Raw genomic sequence first — 16,945 nt, forward strand, 5'->3', positions numbered from 1 at the left:
CTGAGTTTTAAGGACTTGGCCTTAAATCTGCCGTGGTGAGGATGTAGATCCTTTTTGGTTGGAGTTGGGGGTGGAGCAGGATGGAAGGGACCTAAGTACACTTCAAACTCAGCAAAGTATTTCCTAACCCAGAACTGGGAAGTCATACTGGAACAAAAATTCAAAGGTGCTAAGAAGCTATCAGGGAAATCTTACCATGGATTTTCGAAGTTGGTGAGCACTCATTAAATGATTGTTGAGAATGAAATCCAAGAGTTGGAAATTGTTTCCTTATTTTTTTATGTTAAAAAAAAGCACACAAAGTCAACCACTCTTCTATAGTATTTGCTCTCCATCTGGTAGTCAAAAAAGATCAGGTTAATAGATCTGGAAGTTGTTTGGGTTTGGTTTGTCTGTTCATTTTTTCAAAATGACAGGTCCTGATACAGAGTGTGGGTGTCACCTCACTATGTTGAATGATGAAATAGCAAAATCTAATCATCTGGTTGCTTAATCGCTCTTAACCTTTCTCCATTTCTTCCTCATTCTCTTTATCAGAGAAGAGGCAGTAAGAAGGGTTCAATAGATGTTGAGAAGATCACCTGCGTTGAAACAGTGGTTCCTGAGAAAAATCCTCCCCCTGAAAGACAGATTCCGGTGAGAAGAGACCATTGTTAGAACCAGGCATAGGGGGTGGGGTAGAGTTCAGAAACTTGGAACACTTCAATTCTCTGTAAATAAACTGGTGATATTGTGCAGTGTGGGACACATAAAGGTCCCTTATACCAATATGCTCTTCACTCCACCACATATTGGTTATGCTGAGTCTCAACGTCTTTTTCCCCAGATGCAGAACAACTCACTTAACTGGAAAACTTGTGACACCAATTTTAAGATGATATCACATCAAGTGTTCAAGCTGATCAGAGATGATTGGTTTTACTCCCTCAGTCACCAGAATCAGATTTACAGACTTGAATTAGTCTGCAAGCCAGAACCCCAGGGCTCTGAGTCTTGAGATTCTCACTGCTTCTCTCATTTCCCTGAGGACATAAAATCTACTGGTTTCCTGATTTTTTAAATACGATTTTTTTCTGATGACAAGAGTAAATGCATGTTTATTACAGAAACTCTGCAAAATACAAAGAAAGCACATAAAGAAGATAAAATTATGCATAATCTCATTAGTCAGCTAAAACAAGTATTAACATGCTCATGTACGGACTTACTGATGTTTTTCTCCATTAACAACACATACACTCACACTAATATGTATGTTACATATTTAAAACACAGAATCATACTAAACACCTTGCTTTGCCATTTACATTTAAAATTTTCCCCAGGACAATAGGTAATCTTTAATAATATGATTTTAATGACTATATAGTGTTCCCTATCGTGGATATATTCTAATTTGTTCAACCAGTCTCCTATTACTAGACATTTAAATTGTTTCCAATTATTTTATATCAGAAATCATGTTGAGGGGAACATTCTTGCATACATCTTTATGTATCTTTGTTATTCTTTATAATGACTTCCTAGGAGTAATATTTTGTTCTTTTCTTAATGAAATCTGTACACTTTGGTTATTTTTATAGTTTTATTCTATTTTGTAGAAGTAGAATTTGAATATTATATATTCCCACAAGCTGAATATGAGAGTATCTATTCCTCTACATTCTTTTCAACACCAGATAATTTAAATATTTGCTAATTTGAAAGCCAAAAATGATTTAATTTTTAAATATTTAGTTGCTGACTTATTTTCTCATTTTTTTTGCTACTCAATTATACATCCACAGCTCATTTATACTTTTTCCATTTGTGAATTGCCTGTTGAATTTTTGGCCCTTTTTTCTATTGAAATATTTACCTTATTCCTAGTACTTTTTAAGAGATCTAGATATATTAACTTTATATGTTGAAAATATTTTTCCAGTTTTTCATTTATCTTTGAATTTTTTTTTAAACCATACTAGGTTTTAAAGTCTATGTCATCAAATTAGCTCATCCTCCTCTCAATGGTTCTAACTTTTAGCATTATATCAGAAAGGCCTTGCCTCTCACAAAATTATATAAATATTCACTTTTTTCTGTTATTCATAGTTTCATTTCTTTCATAAGCTCTTGAATCCATCGAGAATTTACTCTGGTGTATGGTGTGAAATAGCTACCTTAACTATTCTCCTACCTCTGCCAATATTAGTGGTTAAATGTTTGTCCCAGCATCATTTATTGAGTAACCTCCCTTTCCTCAGTAATTTGAGATTTTTTTGAATGAGGGTGTGCTGGATCCTATGGCTATGTGTCCCCACTGGAATATAGGAAGCCATCACTAAGGATTAGTATTGTCCATGCAGGATAGTCTTGTGGAACCACTGCAAAAGACTCCCAGTACCTAAGGAAATCCAGAAAAGAGTAATGCATCAACCAATAACTATGATTTTTTCTGTCATTGCAGAGAAGGGGAGAAGAGTCCAGTGAAACTGAGCAGATCTCAATTATTGAAAGGTTCCCTTACCCCTTCCAGGTGAGGTATTTTCTCTCATCAGCTCACAAGGGGACCTGTAATGTAATCATTAGGGATGGCATAGGCTGAGGGTGTTTGCTTTTCTATTTCCCAGTCAAACATAGTTTCTTTTACTCTTTACACCTCAAAGAGAATCCATAATGGCACTAATTCTATTATGGTGTGTCTTGTCTATGATAACTGTGTTGAGAAAGATGCTGTTTGTTGAGTGAGCATTTCACTTCCTTCTGGTTCTGCCTATCTATCTAATGGTGGTCATGTGGGTTGAAAAGACAGAAAAGGGGAGGGAAGGAGTAGTATTAGGAAGTTCAGTGTGGGGAAGCCTTATTAGATTTACATATAAACTTAAATTCTATTCAAGTCTGGGATAACTGAAGAGCCACATAGACATCTGTTTGACAGATGCAATGTAAGCCATCAGAGAGAGCAAGAGCTTCAGATTCAGTCAATCTCTGATTTGGTTTGCTTATGTCCTTAGAACTCTGTAGGCTTCATACCGTGAATAAAGCAGTCTCTGCAACAGTGAAAGCCAGAAAAGGAAGTGGAAAGTCTCAGGGGAGGGGGCTTTCTGTCATGGATTTATGAGCACAGCAAGACTAACAAGCAAAAAGAAAAAATGTAAAAGGATCTTGTTCATGTCCCTGACTATAACAAAGTTTACAAAACCTGTAAAGGGAGAGGTGTTTTAGACACAGTTTTTGCTACCATTGTTTTTCACTAAGTTGATGTTGTGACTGGCCTGGTGGATAATGGTAAATAGCAGATAATTCAAAATTAATTTACATTTGACTTTAGAACCTACCGTGACGTCTACTAAATCTGTGAGGGTTGAAACCATGTTTTATATGTTTTGTACATCTCCATAACACCTAGCACAAAGTCTTGTACATGTGTAGTGTTCAAAAACTACTGACTGATTTGATGATGATGCTTAATATACTTCACTCTTTTTGAAGTAGGTCTGTAATTCCAAACTTAGTTTATTTTGGCTAATATTGGCTAGGGGATGCCACTAGGCATTGGGGGGAAAATTAGCCATGAGTTAAAATTTTCCTCATATTGATGAAGTTTATAATTCATATGTACTAATCAAGATTTGTTATATAAATCATTACTTCAATTATCTTCTATACAAAGTTTAATAAGATCATAAAATATCTTTCATTGGATAAACACAAAGATTATGAACTAATTTTACACACAAATTGAAACACAATTCAGGAGGACCTAGGAGAACTCACAAAGCTAAGAGTTTCTTAATCCTACATCCTTGGATATGAATTGTTCAGGAATTCTTCGCATGACACCAGCCCCACTGCTCACTGAAGATCCTGCCTTTTTGTATTCTACTGTCATTATACAAAGTTGTAGCTTAAGATTAGTTCCTTCAAGGTCTTAATTTTTTTTCTAACTCCTAACTGCTGAAGTCTGTGTGTCCATTGCCCCAGGTTGTATATGATGAAGGGCCTCTCTATGTCTTCTCCCCAACCGAAGAACTAAGGAAGCGTTGGATTCACCAGCTCAAAAATGGTGAGAATTACTTGGAAAATAAACTAGTTTCCAAAGGGAGGGAGGGAGGAAGGAAAGAGAGAAATTGAGAGAGAGGGAGAAAAAGATAGAGAAAGAAAGAAGGAAAGAAAATGGGGACAGGGAGGAAAGGAGAGAGGGAGAAGGAGAGAAGAAAAAAGAAGGGATGCAAGAAGGGAGGTGAAAAAAGAAAGGGGGGAAAGGGAAGGAGGGAGAGAATGAGAAAGGAGAAGGGGGGCAAGAAATATTTCATTTTCTTCAATATTAGTGATACAACTGACAATAGTATTCCTCCATATTTGATGAAAGATCAGGTGCTAGACTAAGAGTTTCAACCCAGTTCTACCACTGTCTCTTTAATGCAATTCTGTAATTATAGGCTCCTCCATTTCCCTACTTATAAAAAGGTCCCATTCTTTACACCAATTTACAATAGTGGTGTGGTATGGCACTCAATGGTTATTTCAATATTTTGAATCATAGATATGAAATATCTGGTTCCCAAAAAATTAATATATGATAGTGAGAGTGCTTAGGGACAGAGTAAAGACCCTGGTTCCAAGTCTTCTTCTACCACTGATAAGCTGGGTGACCTCTGGTAAGTAGGCCAATAAGCTTCTTTGAGGTTCAAGTTCTTTTTCTGAAAGAGAAAAATGATGATGATGATGATGATGATGATGATGTTAATAATGATGATGATAATAATGATGATAATAATAATGATGTCCATGGTACCTTCCTCTGGGAGGTAATGTATGTGAAAGCACACGGCAACTGTAAAGCACTGTACAAGAAAGCACTGTACATCTTTTCATTGTTGGTAAATATTTTCCAAAGAGCTATTTTCTGTTCCTTGCTTTGTGAGGACCTCAATTAAACATAGTTCAGTTTTTCACATAGACCATATAGTGTGCTCAAATAAACTCGACTGTAAATGCTTACAGTACAGGATGCATGCACACATATTTGTGTGTATATATAGCCACATGTCAAGTGACTGAGAGATTAACTGGTTGAGTTGACATCAGGAAAGGCTGCCTAGAGAAACAGGAAGGATGGCAGACTGATAACAGCATGGTTCGGTTATTGCATGACAGCCCTTTGTCTTAATAAACATGTAGATTCTGATATTTGGTGGTTGACTACACCAGCTTTGTTCAGTCCCTTGAATGCAAGTCTGATTGGCCAATACAAAAATCACCAGATCTTTCGAGCCAAAAGAGGAGAAAGAAACAGAGGGGTCATTTACTTTGTTCTTTTTGTGTGCCAGACACTAAGCTAGATATCTTGTAATCATTATCTCATTTAATTCTCACAGCAACCTTGGGCTAAAAACAACTAACACCTAATGAGCATTAACTCTGTACCAGGCTCTATGCCAAGTGCTTCAAACATACTAGCACATTTAATCCTGTCAATAAGCTTATTTAGTATGTATTATACCCCTAATTACAGATGAGGGAACTGAGCTCTAAGAGGTTAAGTAAGTTGCTCAAGGGCACATAGCTAGTGAGTGGAGCCTGGGTTCTTACTACATCCCTAAGTCTATTTGACGCTAAAGCCTAAATTCATTGCAGAGTTTTGTGCTGCCTGGTTCTCAAGCCCAGAAATTGCACCTGTAATTGGCTGCAAGATATTTTAAGAGTAAGGCCATGTGGACATTACAAATAGGCAATATCTTGCACCACGTAGTTCAGTTCCTGGCATGTTTTGAAGAGGTCACCTTTAGCCTTGAGGGTACAAAATGTGCAAACACTTCAGTAATGCTTATTATGATCCAAGATCTTAAGTCCTTTATGTACGTTAACTGATTTCTTCTTCCTATCAGCTACATGAGGCAGTTAATTTCACCATCCTCATTTTAGAGACCAAAAAAAAAAAAAAAAAGAGGTGTAGGATGTTAAGTAACTGGCCCAAAGGCACTCAGTTAGTAAGTGGCATGGTCAGGCTTTGAACTCAAGCTCCAAAGTCTGTGCTCTAAACCAAGATGCCACCTCCAAGGCAGAGAAATACACGCAGAGGCTGAGCTGGAGTTCCAAAGGGCATATATATTTGTACTTCTTTGGTTCTCTCCACAGTACCTTATACATCGCCTTGCACACAGAAGGCGGCCAACGAATAGATGTGTTAAATGATTTTTCTGCAGAACAACCACCACCAACTTGGAATCCACACTGATGGGCAGCTAGGATTTAGTTTGGATATAGGGGAAGGTGGGACATACTAGATGAGCGAGAACCAAAAGGGAAAAAATGTGGTATGTATAAGTTAGTAATTCCTTTAACACTTCAAACACCAATTTCAAAACCAGTTGTAGGTTAGCTCAAAAATATATAGAGTGCCCACTATATTCAATTTATGAGTAATGACTGAGGATAAGACTATTCAACATGTAAATTTGTTTTATTGACTCTCATATTAACCTTACTATGTTGATTATGCCCTGCTATTAAAGTTTCATAGGTAAGTAAAATTCCAGCAGTAAAAACAAAACCAAAACAAACAGAAACCACTACTACTTCAGTTGGTTCATTGGTTCAATTTTGCCTCCTCTTCCCTTGTGTTTTACTGAAAGCATTTTTTTTTTTCATTTACTCCAGAATCTACTTGGGCTGACAAGCCCCAAAGTAGCTGCCTTGCAACAAACACCACAGTTGTTGGGAGATTTAGATGCAAATCCTAAAGATCTCAGAATAGCCCCAGATGCTGGCAATGCCAATAATGAGATACTCTGGAAACTGTAAAATCCCACTGTAGTGATGTTATCCCACTCTGGAGTAAAATGCACCAATTGCAAATCACTAACATGAGAAGGGAGCCTCATGGTATACAGGCTACCTCTGTAGCAGTATTGGCTGTGAAAAGGCACAAGGGAGCCTTCTGAGGTACTGGATCTGAGTGGTGGTTAAATGGTTTTACACAAATGTGGCTAGATGGATACCTCAGATTGCATGTTTTATCATATATTAGCTATACCTCAATTTATATATTTATATGTAAGCTATACTTCAAGGGCTTCCCTGGTGGCTCGGATGGTTAAAAAAAAAAAAAAAAAACTGCCTGCAGTGCAGGAGACCTGGGTTCTACCTCTGGGTTGGGAAGATCCCCTGGAGAAGGAAATGGCAACCCACTCCAGTATCTTGCCTGGAAAATCCCATGGACAGAGAAGCCTGGCAGACTACATGTAGTTGCAAAGAGTTGGACATGACTGAGTGACTAAAACATTCACATTCATACCTCAATTTAAAAAGTAGGATGCCAGGTATCTCATATTAAACTGCCATCTCTTTTCAGTGGTACTTTTCATGCAAACCTTGTATCCTTGAGCCCTGAGCTCTCTCCTTCCATTTCCTTGAACATGGCAGTGGACACTTCAGTATTACAGCACCACAGACACTTGTCTTCATTTGGTCAAGCTCAATAGAGCCTATCCTAACTGTAGCTTCAAAAATGAGCAAAAGACCTGACCTCACCAAAACGAATGAGTGACATTTGTGAAACTCCAATGATGTATACGGAGGGTAATCAATCACTTATGCCCCAAACAGAATTTGAGCCATTATCCTGATAAAAATGGATATGAGAGATCAGTCCATGATATACTTGGAATGTGCATCAACCATTAGTGTTTCCTGGCTCCATGCACTGGTGAAGTAAGCAGTTTTCTCCTAGTTCTCCCACTTGGATGCTGTCATAATCAGCTTGGGATGCCACAACAAAATATCATAGATCAAGTGACTTAAACAACAAACATTTATTTCTCACAGTTTTGGAAGCTGGGGAGTCCAAGACCAAGGTGTTGGCCAGTTTGGTTGCTGGTGAGAACTTTCTACCTGGCTTGCTGACTGGTCACTTTTCTCACTGGTTCTCATATGGCAGATAGAAAGAATTTCTCTCCAGTCTCTTCTTATAAGGGTACTAATCTCATCTTGGTGGCTCAGATGGTAAAGTGTCTGCCTGCAATGCGGGAGACCCAGATTCGATCCCTGGGTCAAGAAGATCCTCTGGAGAAGGAAATGGCAACCCACTCCAGTATTCTTGCCTGGAAAATCCCATGGATGGAGCCTGGTAAGCTATAGTCCATGAGGTTGCAAAGAGTTGGACATGACTGAGTGACTTCACTTCTTTAGTTCACTTCAATCTCATCTTGAGGTTCCACTCTCATGACCTGAGTACGTTCCTAAGGCCACATCTCCTAATATCACATGGGGGGGGCATCATTATATGAATTTCAGTTCAGTTCAGTTCAGTCGCTCAGTCGTGTCCAACTCTTTGTGACCCCATGAATCGCAGCATGCCAGGCCTCCCTGTCCCTCACCAACTCCCGGAGTTCACTCAGACTCACGTCCATCGAGTCAGTGATGCCATCCAGCCATCTCATCCTCTGTCGTCCCCTTCTCCTCCTGCCCCCAATCCCTCCCAGCATCAGAGTCTTTTCCAATGAGTCAACTCTTTGCATGAGGTGGCCAAAGTACTGGAGTTTCAGCTTTAGCATCATTCCTTCCAAAGAAATCCCAGGGCTGATCTCCTTCAGAAGGACTGGTTGGATCTCCTTGAAGTCCAAGGGACTCTCAAGAGTCTTCTCCAACACCACAGTTCAAAATCAGCAATTCTTCAGTGCTCAGCCTTCTTCACAGTCCAACTCTCACATCCATACATGACCACTGGAAAAACCACAGCCTTGACTAGACAGACCTTTGTTGGCAAAGTAATGTCTCTGCTTTTGAATATGCTACCTAGGTTGGTCATAATTTTTCTTCCAAGGAGTAAGCATCTTTTAGTTTCATGGCTGCAGTCACCATCTGCGGTGATTTTGGAGCCCCCAAAAATAAAGTCTGCCACTGTTTCCACTGTTTCACCATCTATTTCCCATGAAGTGACAGGACCAGATGCCATGATCTTCGTTTTCTGAATGTTGAGCTTTAAGCCAACTTTTTCACTCTCCACTTTCACTTTCATCAAGGGGCTTTTTCGTTCCTCTTCACTTTCTGCCATAAGGGTGGTGTCATCTGCATATCTGAGGTTACTGATATTTCTCCCGGCAATCTTGATTCCAGCCTGTGTTTCTTCCAGTCCAGTGTTTCTCATAATGTACTCTGCATATAAGTTAAATAAGCAGGGTGACAATATATGAATTTAGGGGGACACAAACATTCAGTTTGTAACAGACACTGCCTTTGCAATTCTAAGTAGTTGGAAATACAAGCTCTGCATTAACCAACAGAAGAAGAGTGTCATCTTCAAGGGACCTCTTAATTATTTGGAAATGTAGGGTGGGTTCTTAATGACTGTGCTGGAGGTAGGGGGGTAGGAAGTCCTATAGCCTCTCATTAGCATATTAGGATAGCTTAATTTATCAGAGCAGCTAGTTGTTGATTAAGAATTTTGAAATGTCTACTGGTGCCGAAGCCTGCACCCAAGGTTCTTCAAATCCCTCAGTGATGGGCGTGGCACAAGGGAAGGGTGGGGCGGGCAGAGGGTAGGAGTAATCAGTTCTAGCTAGGAAGAGTATCTGAAACATTGTTCAGAATTGCTAGAGTTCAGTTCAGTTCAGTTTCTCAGTCGTGTCCAACTCTTTGCAACCCCATGGACTGCAGCACACCCAGCCTCCCTGTCCATCACCAACTCCTGAAATTTACTCAAACTCATGCCCATTGAGTCGGTGATGCCATCCAGCCATCTCATCCTCTGTTGTCCCCTTCTCCTCCCGCCTTCAATCTTTCCCAGCATCAGGGTCTTTTCAAATGAGTCAGCTCTTCGCATCAAGTGGCCAAAGTATTGGAGTTTCAGCTTCAACATCAGTCCTTCCAGTGAATATTCAGGACTGATTTCCTTTAGGATGGACTAGTTGATCTCCCTGCAGTCCAAGGGACTCTCAAGAGTCTTCTCCAACACCACAGTTCAAAAGCATCAATTCTTCGGCACTCAGCTTTCTTTACAGTGCAACTCTCACATCCATACATGACTACTGGAAAAACCATAACCTTGACTAGACAGACATTTGTTGACAAAGTAATGTCTCTGCTTTTTAATATGCTGTATAGTTGGTCATAGCTTTTCTTTCAAGGAGCAAGTGTCTTTTAATTTCATGGCTGCAATCACAATCTGCAGTGATTTTGGAGCCCCCCAAAATAAAGTCTGCCACTGTTTCCATTGTTTCCCCATCTATTTGCCATGAAGTGATGGGACCAGATGCCATGATCTTCGTTTTCTGAATGTTGAGCTTTAAGCCAACTTTCTCTTTCACTTTCATCAAGAGGCTCTTTAGTTCTTCTTCACTTTCTGCCATAAAGATGGTGTCATCTGCATATCTGAGGTTGTTGACATTTCTCTTAGCAATCTTGATTCTAGCTTGTGCTTCATTCAGCCCGGCATTTCACATGATGTACTCTGCATATAAGTTAAATAAGTATGGTGACAGTATACAGCCTTGACGTACTCCTTTTCCTATTTGGAACCAGTCTGTTGTTCCACGTCCAGTTCTAACTGTTGCTTCCTGACATGAATTCAGATTTCTAAAGAGGCAGGTCAGGTGATCTGGTATTCCCATCTCTTTCAGAATTTTCCACAGTTTATTGTGATCCATACAGTCAAAGGCATTGGCATAGTCAATAAAGCAGAAATAGATGTTTTTCTGGAACTCTCTTGCTTTTTCGATCATCCAAAATGATGATGTTGGATGTTGGCAATTTGATCTCTTGTTCCTCTGCCTTTTGTAAAACCAGCTTGGACATCTGGAAGTTCACGGTTCACGTATTACTGAAGCCTAGCTTGGAGAAGTTTGAGTATTACTTTACTAGCATGTGAGATGAGTGCAATTGTGCAGTAGTTTGAGCATTCTTTGGCATTGCCTTTCTTCGGGATTGGAATGAAAACTGACCTTTTCCAGTCCTGTGGCCACTGCTGAGTTTTGCAAATTTGTTGGCATATTGAGTGCAGCACTTTCACAGCATCATCTTTTAGGATTTGAAATAGCTCAACTGGAATTCCATCACCTCCACTAGCTTTGTTCGGAGTGATGCTTCCTAAGGCCCACTTGACTTCACATTCCAGGATGTCTGGCTCTAGGTGAGTGATCACACCATCGTGATTATCTGGGTCATGAAGATCTTTTTGTACAGTTTTTCTGTGTATTCTTGCCACCTCTTCTTAATATCTTCTGCTTCTGTTAGGTTCCTACCATTTCTGTCCTTTATTGTGCCCATCTTTGCATGAAATGTTCCCTTGGTATCTCTAATTTTCTTGACAAGAGCTCTAGTCTTTCCCCTTCTATTGTTATCCTCTATTTCCTTGCACTGATCACTGAGGAAGGCTTTCTGATCTCTCCTTGCTATTCTTTGAAACTCTTCATTCAAATGGGTATATCTTTCCTTTTCTCCTTTGCTTTTTGCTTCTCTTCTTTTCACAGCTATTTGTAAGGCCTCCTCAGACAGCCATTTCGCTTTTTTTGCATTTCTTTTTCTTGGGGGATGGTCTTGCTCCCTGCCTCCTGTACAATGTCACGAACCTCTCTGTCTGTAGTTCATCAGGTATTCTGTCTATCAGATCTAGGCCCTTAAATCTATTTCTCACTTTCACTGTATAATCATTAGAGATTTGATTTAAGTCATACCTGAATGGTCTAGTGGTTTTCCCTGCTTTCTTCAATTTAAGTCTGAATTTGGCAATAAAGATAATAGAAGGCCTACAGACTTTTGGTTGGCTTTATTATTGTTTTAAAATCCTCTACAGACAATGTAGCCCCTTTTAGCTTGCACTCCATCTGATCAGCTCCCACCACTTTGCATTTGGTGCAATGGTGAAGGGATATGCTGAAAAAGTGAGGGGTGAGTGTGTGGGCAGGAGATACTGGTTAGAAGTCTTCAAATCCATGTTTAGAAAAGCATCAAGATGGCACTTTAAAAAAAAGAGAGACAGCACTTTTTCTTCATTTGCCTGTAAAATGCACCTGGCCACCAGTAGCTTCTAGGCCTCCTCCAAAGTCTTGAATGAGTAGAGTGTGGCTAGCAAGCTCTTAAGGACTTAAGGTGATCTCTACAAAGGAAGGTTTTATTTTGTTTTTATTTTTATCTTTTAAAAAAAGTTATGCAGGGCTTCTTTTTAGCATCAAATGCTGAAATGAGTATGTCCTCAAATATGCATATTCTTAGGCTAGCCTAGATCTTTGGCCCAAGGCTAGCTATTGTCAGTTATTTCCTTTGCCTTTGCTTCTCTGTCACCTGGCAACAGGATCCCAGGATGACTTGTCTAATCAACTTCTGGTTAAAATTCTTGCAATACCACAGTATTAAAAACTATAAAATGAATTCCTCTTATCTGAAACCCACCCTGTTGTCTTTTCTGAGAGATCTTTTGGGCCTCACAAACCTGTGAGGGAAATAGAACTGCTGTGTTTGTCTCCCTCAAGGAACTCAACCCACCTCAGTGGCCCTAGGAAGACTGAACTATGTTTATTCTAGAGACAAAATCACCTTCCTTTGATCCTGAGCTGTGTTCTGTTGACTGTTTTCTGAACACAGAAAGTACGAGGCAGGAGTTTTCACGAAGATAAATAGCTCTCAAAGAGCACTCCAGAAGCTGAGGCATTGGTATATTGAGAGCTGGAGTGAGAGCTGGCTTGTCACATTGTTTCCCTTTTCTGGGAAAGACCACCAGAGTCAACACCTGCTTTACAGGAAGATTGTAATGGCTGCCGGGAAACCATAGATAACATATTTTGTTCTGGGCCTCTGGAGACATCAGATATTCTTATCGCTTTAGTCACTGGTTGGGAGATAGTCATCGTAACAGAACCACTGAAGAGAATGACACAGAAACTCTCCACGTGAGCCAACTGGTCCTGTGTTTGCTTCCCTTCAGGGTGGCTGAGGACGGGGCAGTTGTCTGAAGCTCATCACTATACTCAAAGAGGAAAACATGCCTATGGTAGCTTCTCCCACAAGTCAAATGTCACCTCTCTCTCTCTCTTTTCTCCTCTTACAGTAATCCGGTACAACAGTGATCTGGTACAGAAATACCACCCTTGCTTCTGGATTGACGGGCAGTATCTCTGCTGCTCTCAGACAGCCAAAAATGCTATGGGCTGCCAAATTTTGGAGAACAGAAATGGAAGTAAGAGATCTGATCAGTATAATCTCTCCCTCCTTTGACCATATCCATCACTTTCTCAGGGTTCTAGCAAACCCAGGTTTGTACATTTTGGCCAGTGTACAAAGGAGCCTGGGAGAGGGGATGGGTGGGAACCAAAATCCAGCTGATGCTCTGTTCTTTCTAGCTGGGAAAACTAGCACTGGGCTGTAGCCATCAAGACTTTTCATAACTTATGTGAAGGCACCAAATACAAGAGTAAAGTTCCTGACCAAACCTGTCCCTGGGCCCTTCCCATATATGCACTCTGTAGCTATTATCACTGGTTTCTTACTTTGCAGGCTTAAAACCTGGGAGTTCTCACCGCAAGACAAAAAAGCCTCTTCCTCCCACACCTGAGGAGGACCAGGTATACAGGGAAATTGGGTGCTGCTTCAATGGAAACTTAGTCACACCCAGAAAACAGACCAGAGTCTTAGAATTCTCCCTGGGATATGGCAGTGTAAACTGGTATTCTTCTTGAGATAGGGGATTTGGCCTTCTAAGTAGGACTTCCTCTTCGGTGGAGAGACAGAGGCTTATTAGGAAGCTCTTGGCAACCATTTAATCAAATCACTTGTTTAGAACAAAACAAAGCCTGATTTTTTTAAATGAAAAATATTTTCAAACATAAAATTGAAAATTTTTAACAGTGAATGCCCCCCCAAAAAACTGAATGCCCATATACCCAATATCTTGATTTTACCACTAATATATTACTTTAAAACTTGATTTTGAGTGTTACTTTTGGAGGTCTAGAAAGGCTTTTCTCATATATTGTAGGTAAGCAAGGCAGGAATTCTCATTATGTTCATTTTACAAACAAAGAAAAGAAGATTCAGAACCACTTAGTGGGTCCATGTACTAGTTTAGTGCTAGTTTTCCAGATGGTGGCTGTACACGGTTTTTGCCCAAGAAGCTTTATGAACACTGATGCCTGGGTCCAACCCTCAGAGATTTTGACATAATTGGTCTTTTGAAACTGCTTGGGTGTTGGGATTATTAACTGCCCTCAAGATGGTTCTGATGCGCATTCCATGCTGAGAGACCCTGCAGGGGTGCTTAAAAATGGTTGTTGAGTTGAATGTTGAATAAACCTTTTATTTTGCCTGATTTGGGTTAGAATGGTTGGGGAACAATAGGAGAGTGCCTGATATCTAGCCAATCTCCCCAACTGTTTTTCCCTAACAACACAGATCTTAAAAAAGCCACTGCCCCCTGAGCCAACAGCAGCACCTGTCTCGACAAGTGAGCTGAAAAAAGTTGTAGCCCTTTATGACTACATGCCAATGAATGCAAATGATCTACAGCTGCATAAGGGCAATGAGTATTTTATCCTGGAGGAGAGCAACTTACCCTGGTGGCGTGCCCGGGATAAAAATGGGTGAGTTCATGTCCGCTCTCCCTGAGCCTTGTATGCATCTACTTTGTGCTTAGTCACTCAGTCGTGTCTGACTCTTTGTGACCCCATGGACTGTAGCCCACCAGGCTCCTCTGTCCATGGGGATTCTCCAGCCAAGAATACTGAAGTGGGGTGCCCTCCTCCAGGGGATCTTCCCAACCCAGAGATTGAACCCAGGTCTCCCAGATTGTGGGCAGATTCTTTACCATTTGAGCCACCAGAGAAGCCCAAGAACACTGGAGTGGGTAGCCTATCCCTTCTCCAGGGGATCTTCCCGACCCAAGAATCAAACCAGGGTCTCCTGCATTGCAGGTGGATTCTTTACCAGCTGAGCTGCCAGGGAATCCCTCCCACCTACTCTGCTACTGCTAAGTCACTTCCAACTCTGTGCGACCCCATAGACGGCAGCCTACCAGGCTCCCCTGTCCCTGGGATTCTCCAGGAGAGAACACTGGAGTAGGTTGCCATTTCCTTCTCCAGTGCATGAAAGTGAAAAGTGAAAGTGAAGTCGCTCAGTTGTGTCCGACTCCTAGCGACCCCATGGACTGCAGCCTACCAGGCTCCTCTGTCCATGGGATTTTCCAGGCAAGAATACTGGAGTGGGATGCCATTGCCTTCTCCGCCCACCTACTATACACACATGCAAAATCCTGCATCATAACTCCACTACTCAGTATCCTGATCAGAAATTGTTCTTCCCACATCAAAGGGAATATGCTCTCCCTCCAAGTACTTCCCAGAGCACAGCTCTGCACGTGGCCCCCTCCCTGAGCCCACGTGTTGTGGAGCATATGTAATCAGTGCTGCAAGTGCAGAAGCTACACACTTCACTGGCCTAGCTGTGCATTGGCAACATGATCCTCTTTGAGGGCAGGACATTTTATATACCATCATTTGAGACTGGTTCTGAGCCCCAGGATACAAGGTAACCAAATCTGTCTCTCACCCAGATTGGGGAGTTTTGGATGATCAACCCTGTTGTCTCCTCTACAGGCAGGAAGGCTACATCCCTAGTAACTATGTAACTGAAGCAGAGGACTCCATAGAAATGTATGAGTGAGTATGCTTATGTTCCCAGCACAGAATCTTCACAATACAGTATAAACATTTTTCATATTTTCAACAAAATTTTGATATCAAGATACTTATTAAAATCAGCATCAACTGGGTCAGATGATGCCACCAGTTCAAGTGATAGTGCCTACATCTTACCCTTATCCCAAACATCCTGTTGATGGAAGCTGGAGAGGTCACCATACCCCCTCCTCTCCAAATCCGAAGAACTACTGAAAGGAAAACACAGCCTGATAGGAAACACCTGAAAGGGTGAAAAAAGGCAAACTGTTCTGGTTGCCCATTCTCCTGAATCACGGAAGTGGGTTGTCTTCGAAGGCCCTGACCCTCATCTGTTCCCTGCAAACTTCTGCCACTTGCTCTCCATTTCCACAATTCTTCAGCAACAAGCAGGCTTTGGGAAAGGGATATAGTGTGCTGTGCACATGATAGGCACTCAGTAAATAGCAGTTGAGTGAACTGACTGACTCAATGGCATGGGTGAGCCACAGACAGCACTCTTAACAAGCCACTCAGGCCATGGCCTAGAAGTCAGCCAAGCACTCTCCCTTTCCAGGTGGTATTCCAAGCACATGACTCGGAGTCAAGCTGAGCAACTGTTGAAGCAAGAGGTAAGTGTGTGACCACAAGTAAATGGCAGTCTCTTTGCACTTCAAGCAAGGATCCTGAATTGAGGGCTTGCTGCTGTCTGCACCTCCAGGCAAGGCAGTGTCAAGGCTCTCATTTTATGGGGTCCCAATTATACTTTGCAGGGTCAAAAGCAATGAGGCTGCAGCTCAAATGTGGAACTTGGCAGTGAAATCAGGGTTTCTATTTTGTCTTGGGTTTGGGCAGTTGGGATGCTGGTGGCAGTGCCATTTCCTCCTGATGGTCAGCTTCTTTTCCCATCTTTTCAGGGTAAAGAAGGAGGCTTCATTGTTAGAGACTCCAGCAAAGCTGGAAAATATACCGTGTCTGTGTTTGCGAAATCTACAGGGTGAGTGTTACTGTTTTAAGGCTCTGGGGACAAAGAACAGGGGCACCCATCCAACAGTTCCTTAATGAAGTGCTTCTCCCATTTCCTCTGTCGCTTAAACTCAAAACTCACCTCACTTCACTTCTTGGGTCCTTTGGGCCCTTGTTTCCGAGTTGCTGACTCAGCGTCCACTTCTTCAGGGAACCTCAAGGGGTGATACGCCACTATGTCGTGTGTTCCACACCTCAGAGCCAGTATTACCTGGCTGAGAAGCACCTTTTCAGCACTATCCCTGAGCTCATTAACTACCATCAGCATAACTCTGCTGGTAAGTACCAGGGAAACC

General features: G+C 41.3%; 1 protein-coding gene across 1 annotated transcript in view; it reads left to right on the plus strand.

The window, feature by feature from the left end:
- BTK (Bruton tyrosine kinase) overlaps positions 1-16,945 on the plus strand; it is a 33,994-nt gene that overhangs the window by 9,047 nt on the left and 8,002 nt on the right. Inside the window, exons 3-12 of the mRNA XM_061409214.1 lie at positions 538-636; positions 2,447-2,515; positions 3,964-4,045; positions 13,025-13,153; positions 13,471-13,538; positions 14,365-14,552; positions 15,564-15,626; positions 16,201-16,255; positions 16,541-16,620; positions 16,800-16,927. Coding sequence (XP_061265198.1) covers positions 538-636; positions 2,447-2,515; positions 3,964-4,045; positions 13,025-13,153; positions 13,471-13,538; positions 14,365-14,552; positions 15,564-15,626; positions 16,201-16,255; positions 16,541-16,620; positions 16,800-16,927 — 961 coding nt within the window. The remainder of the gene's footprint in view (positions 1-537; positions 637-2,446; positions 2,516-3,963; positions 4,046-13,024; positions 13,154-13,470; positions 13,539-14,364; positions 14,553-15,563; positions 15,627-16,200; positions 16,256-16,540; positions 16,621-16,799; positions 16,928-16,945) is intronic.

The sequence above is a fragment of the Bos javanicus genome, chromosome X (genome assembly GCF_032452875.1).
Source record: "Bos javanicus breed banteng chromosome X, ARS-OSU_banteng_1.0, whole genome shotgun sequence".
Lineage (NCBI taxonomy): Eukaryota > Metazoa > Chordata > Mammalia > Artiodactyla > Bovidae > Bos > Bos javanicus.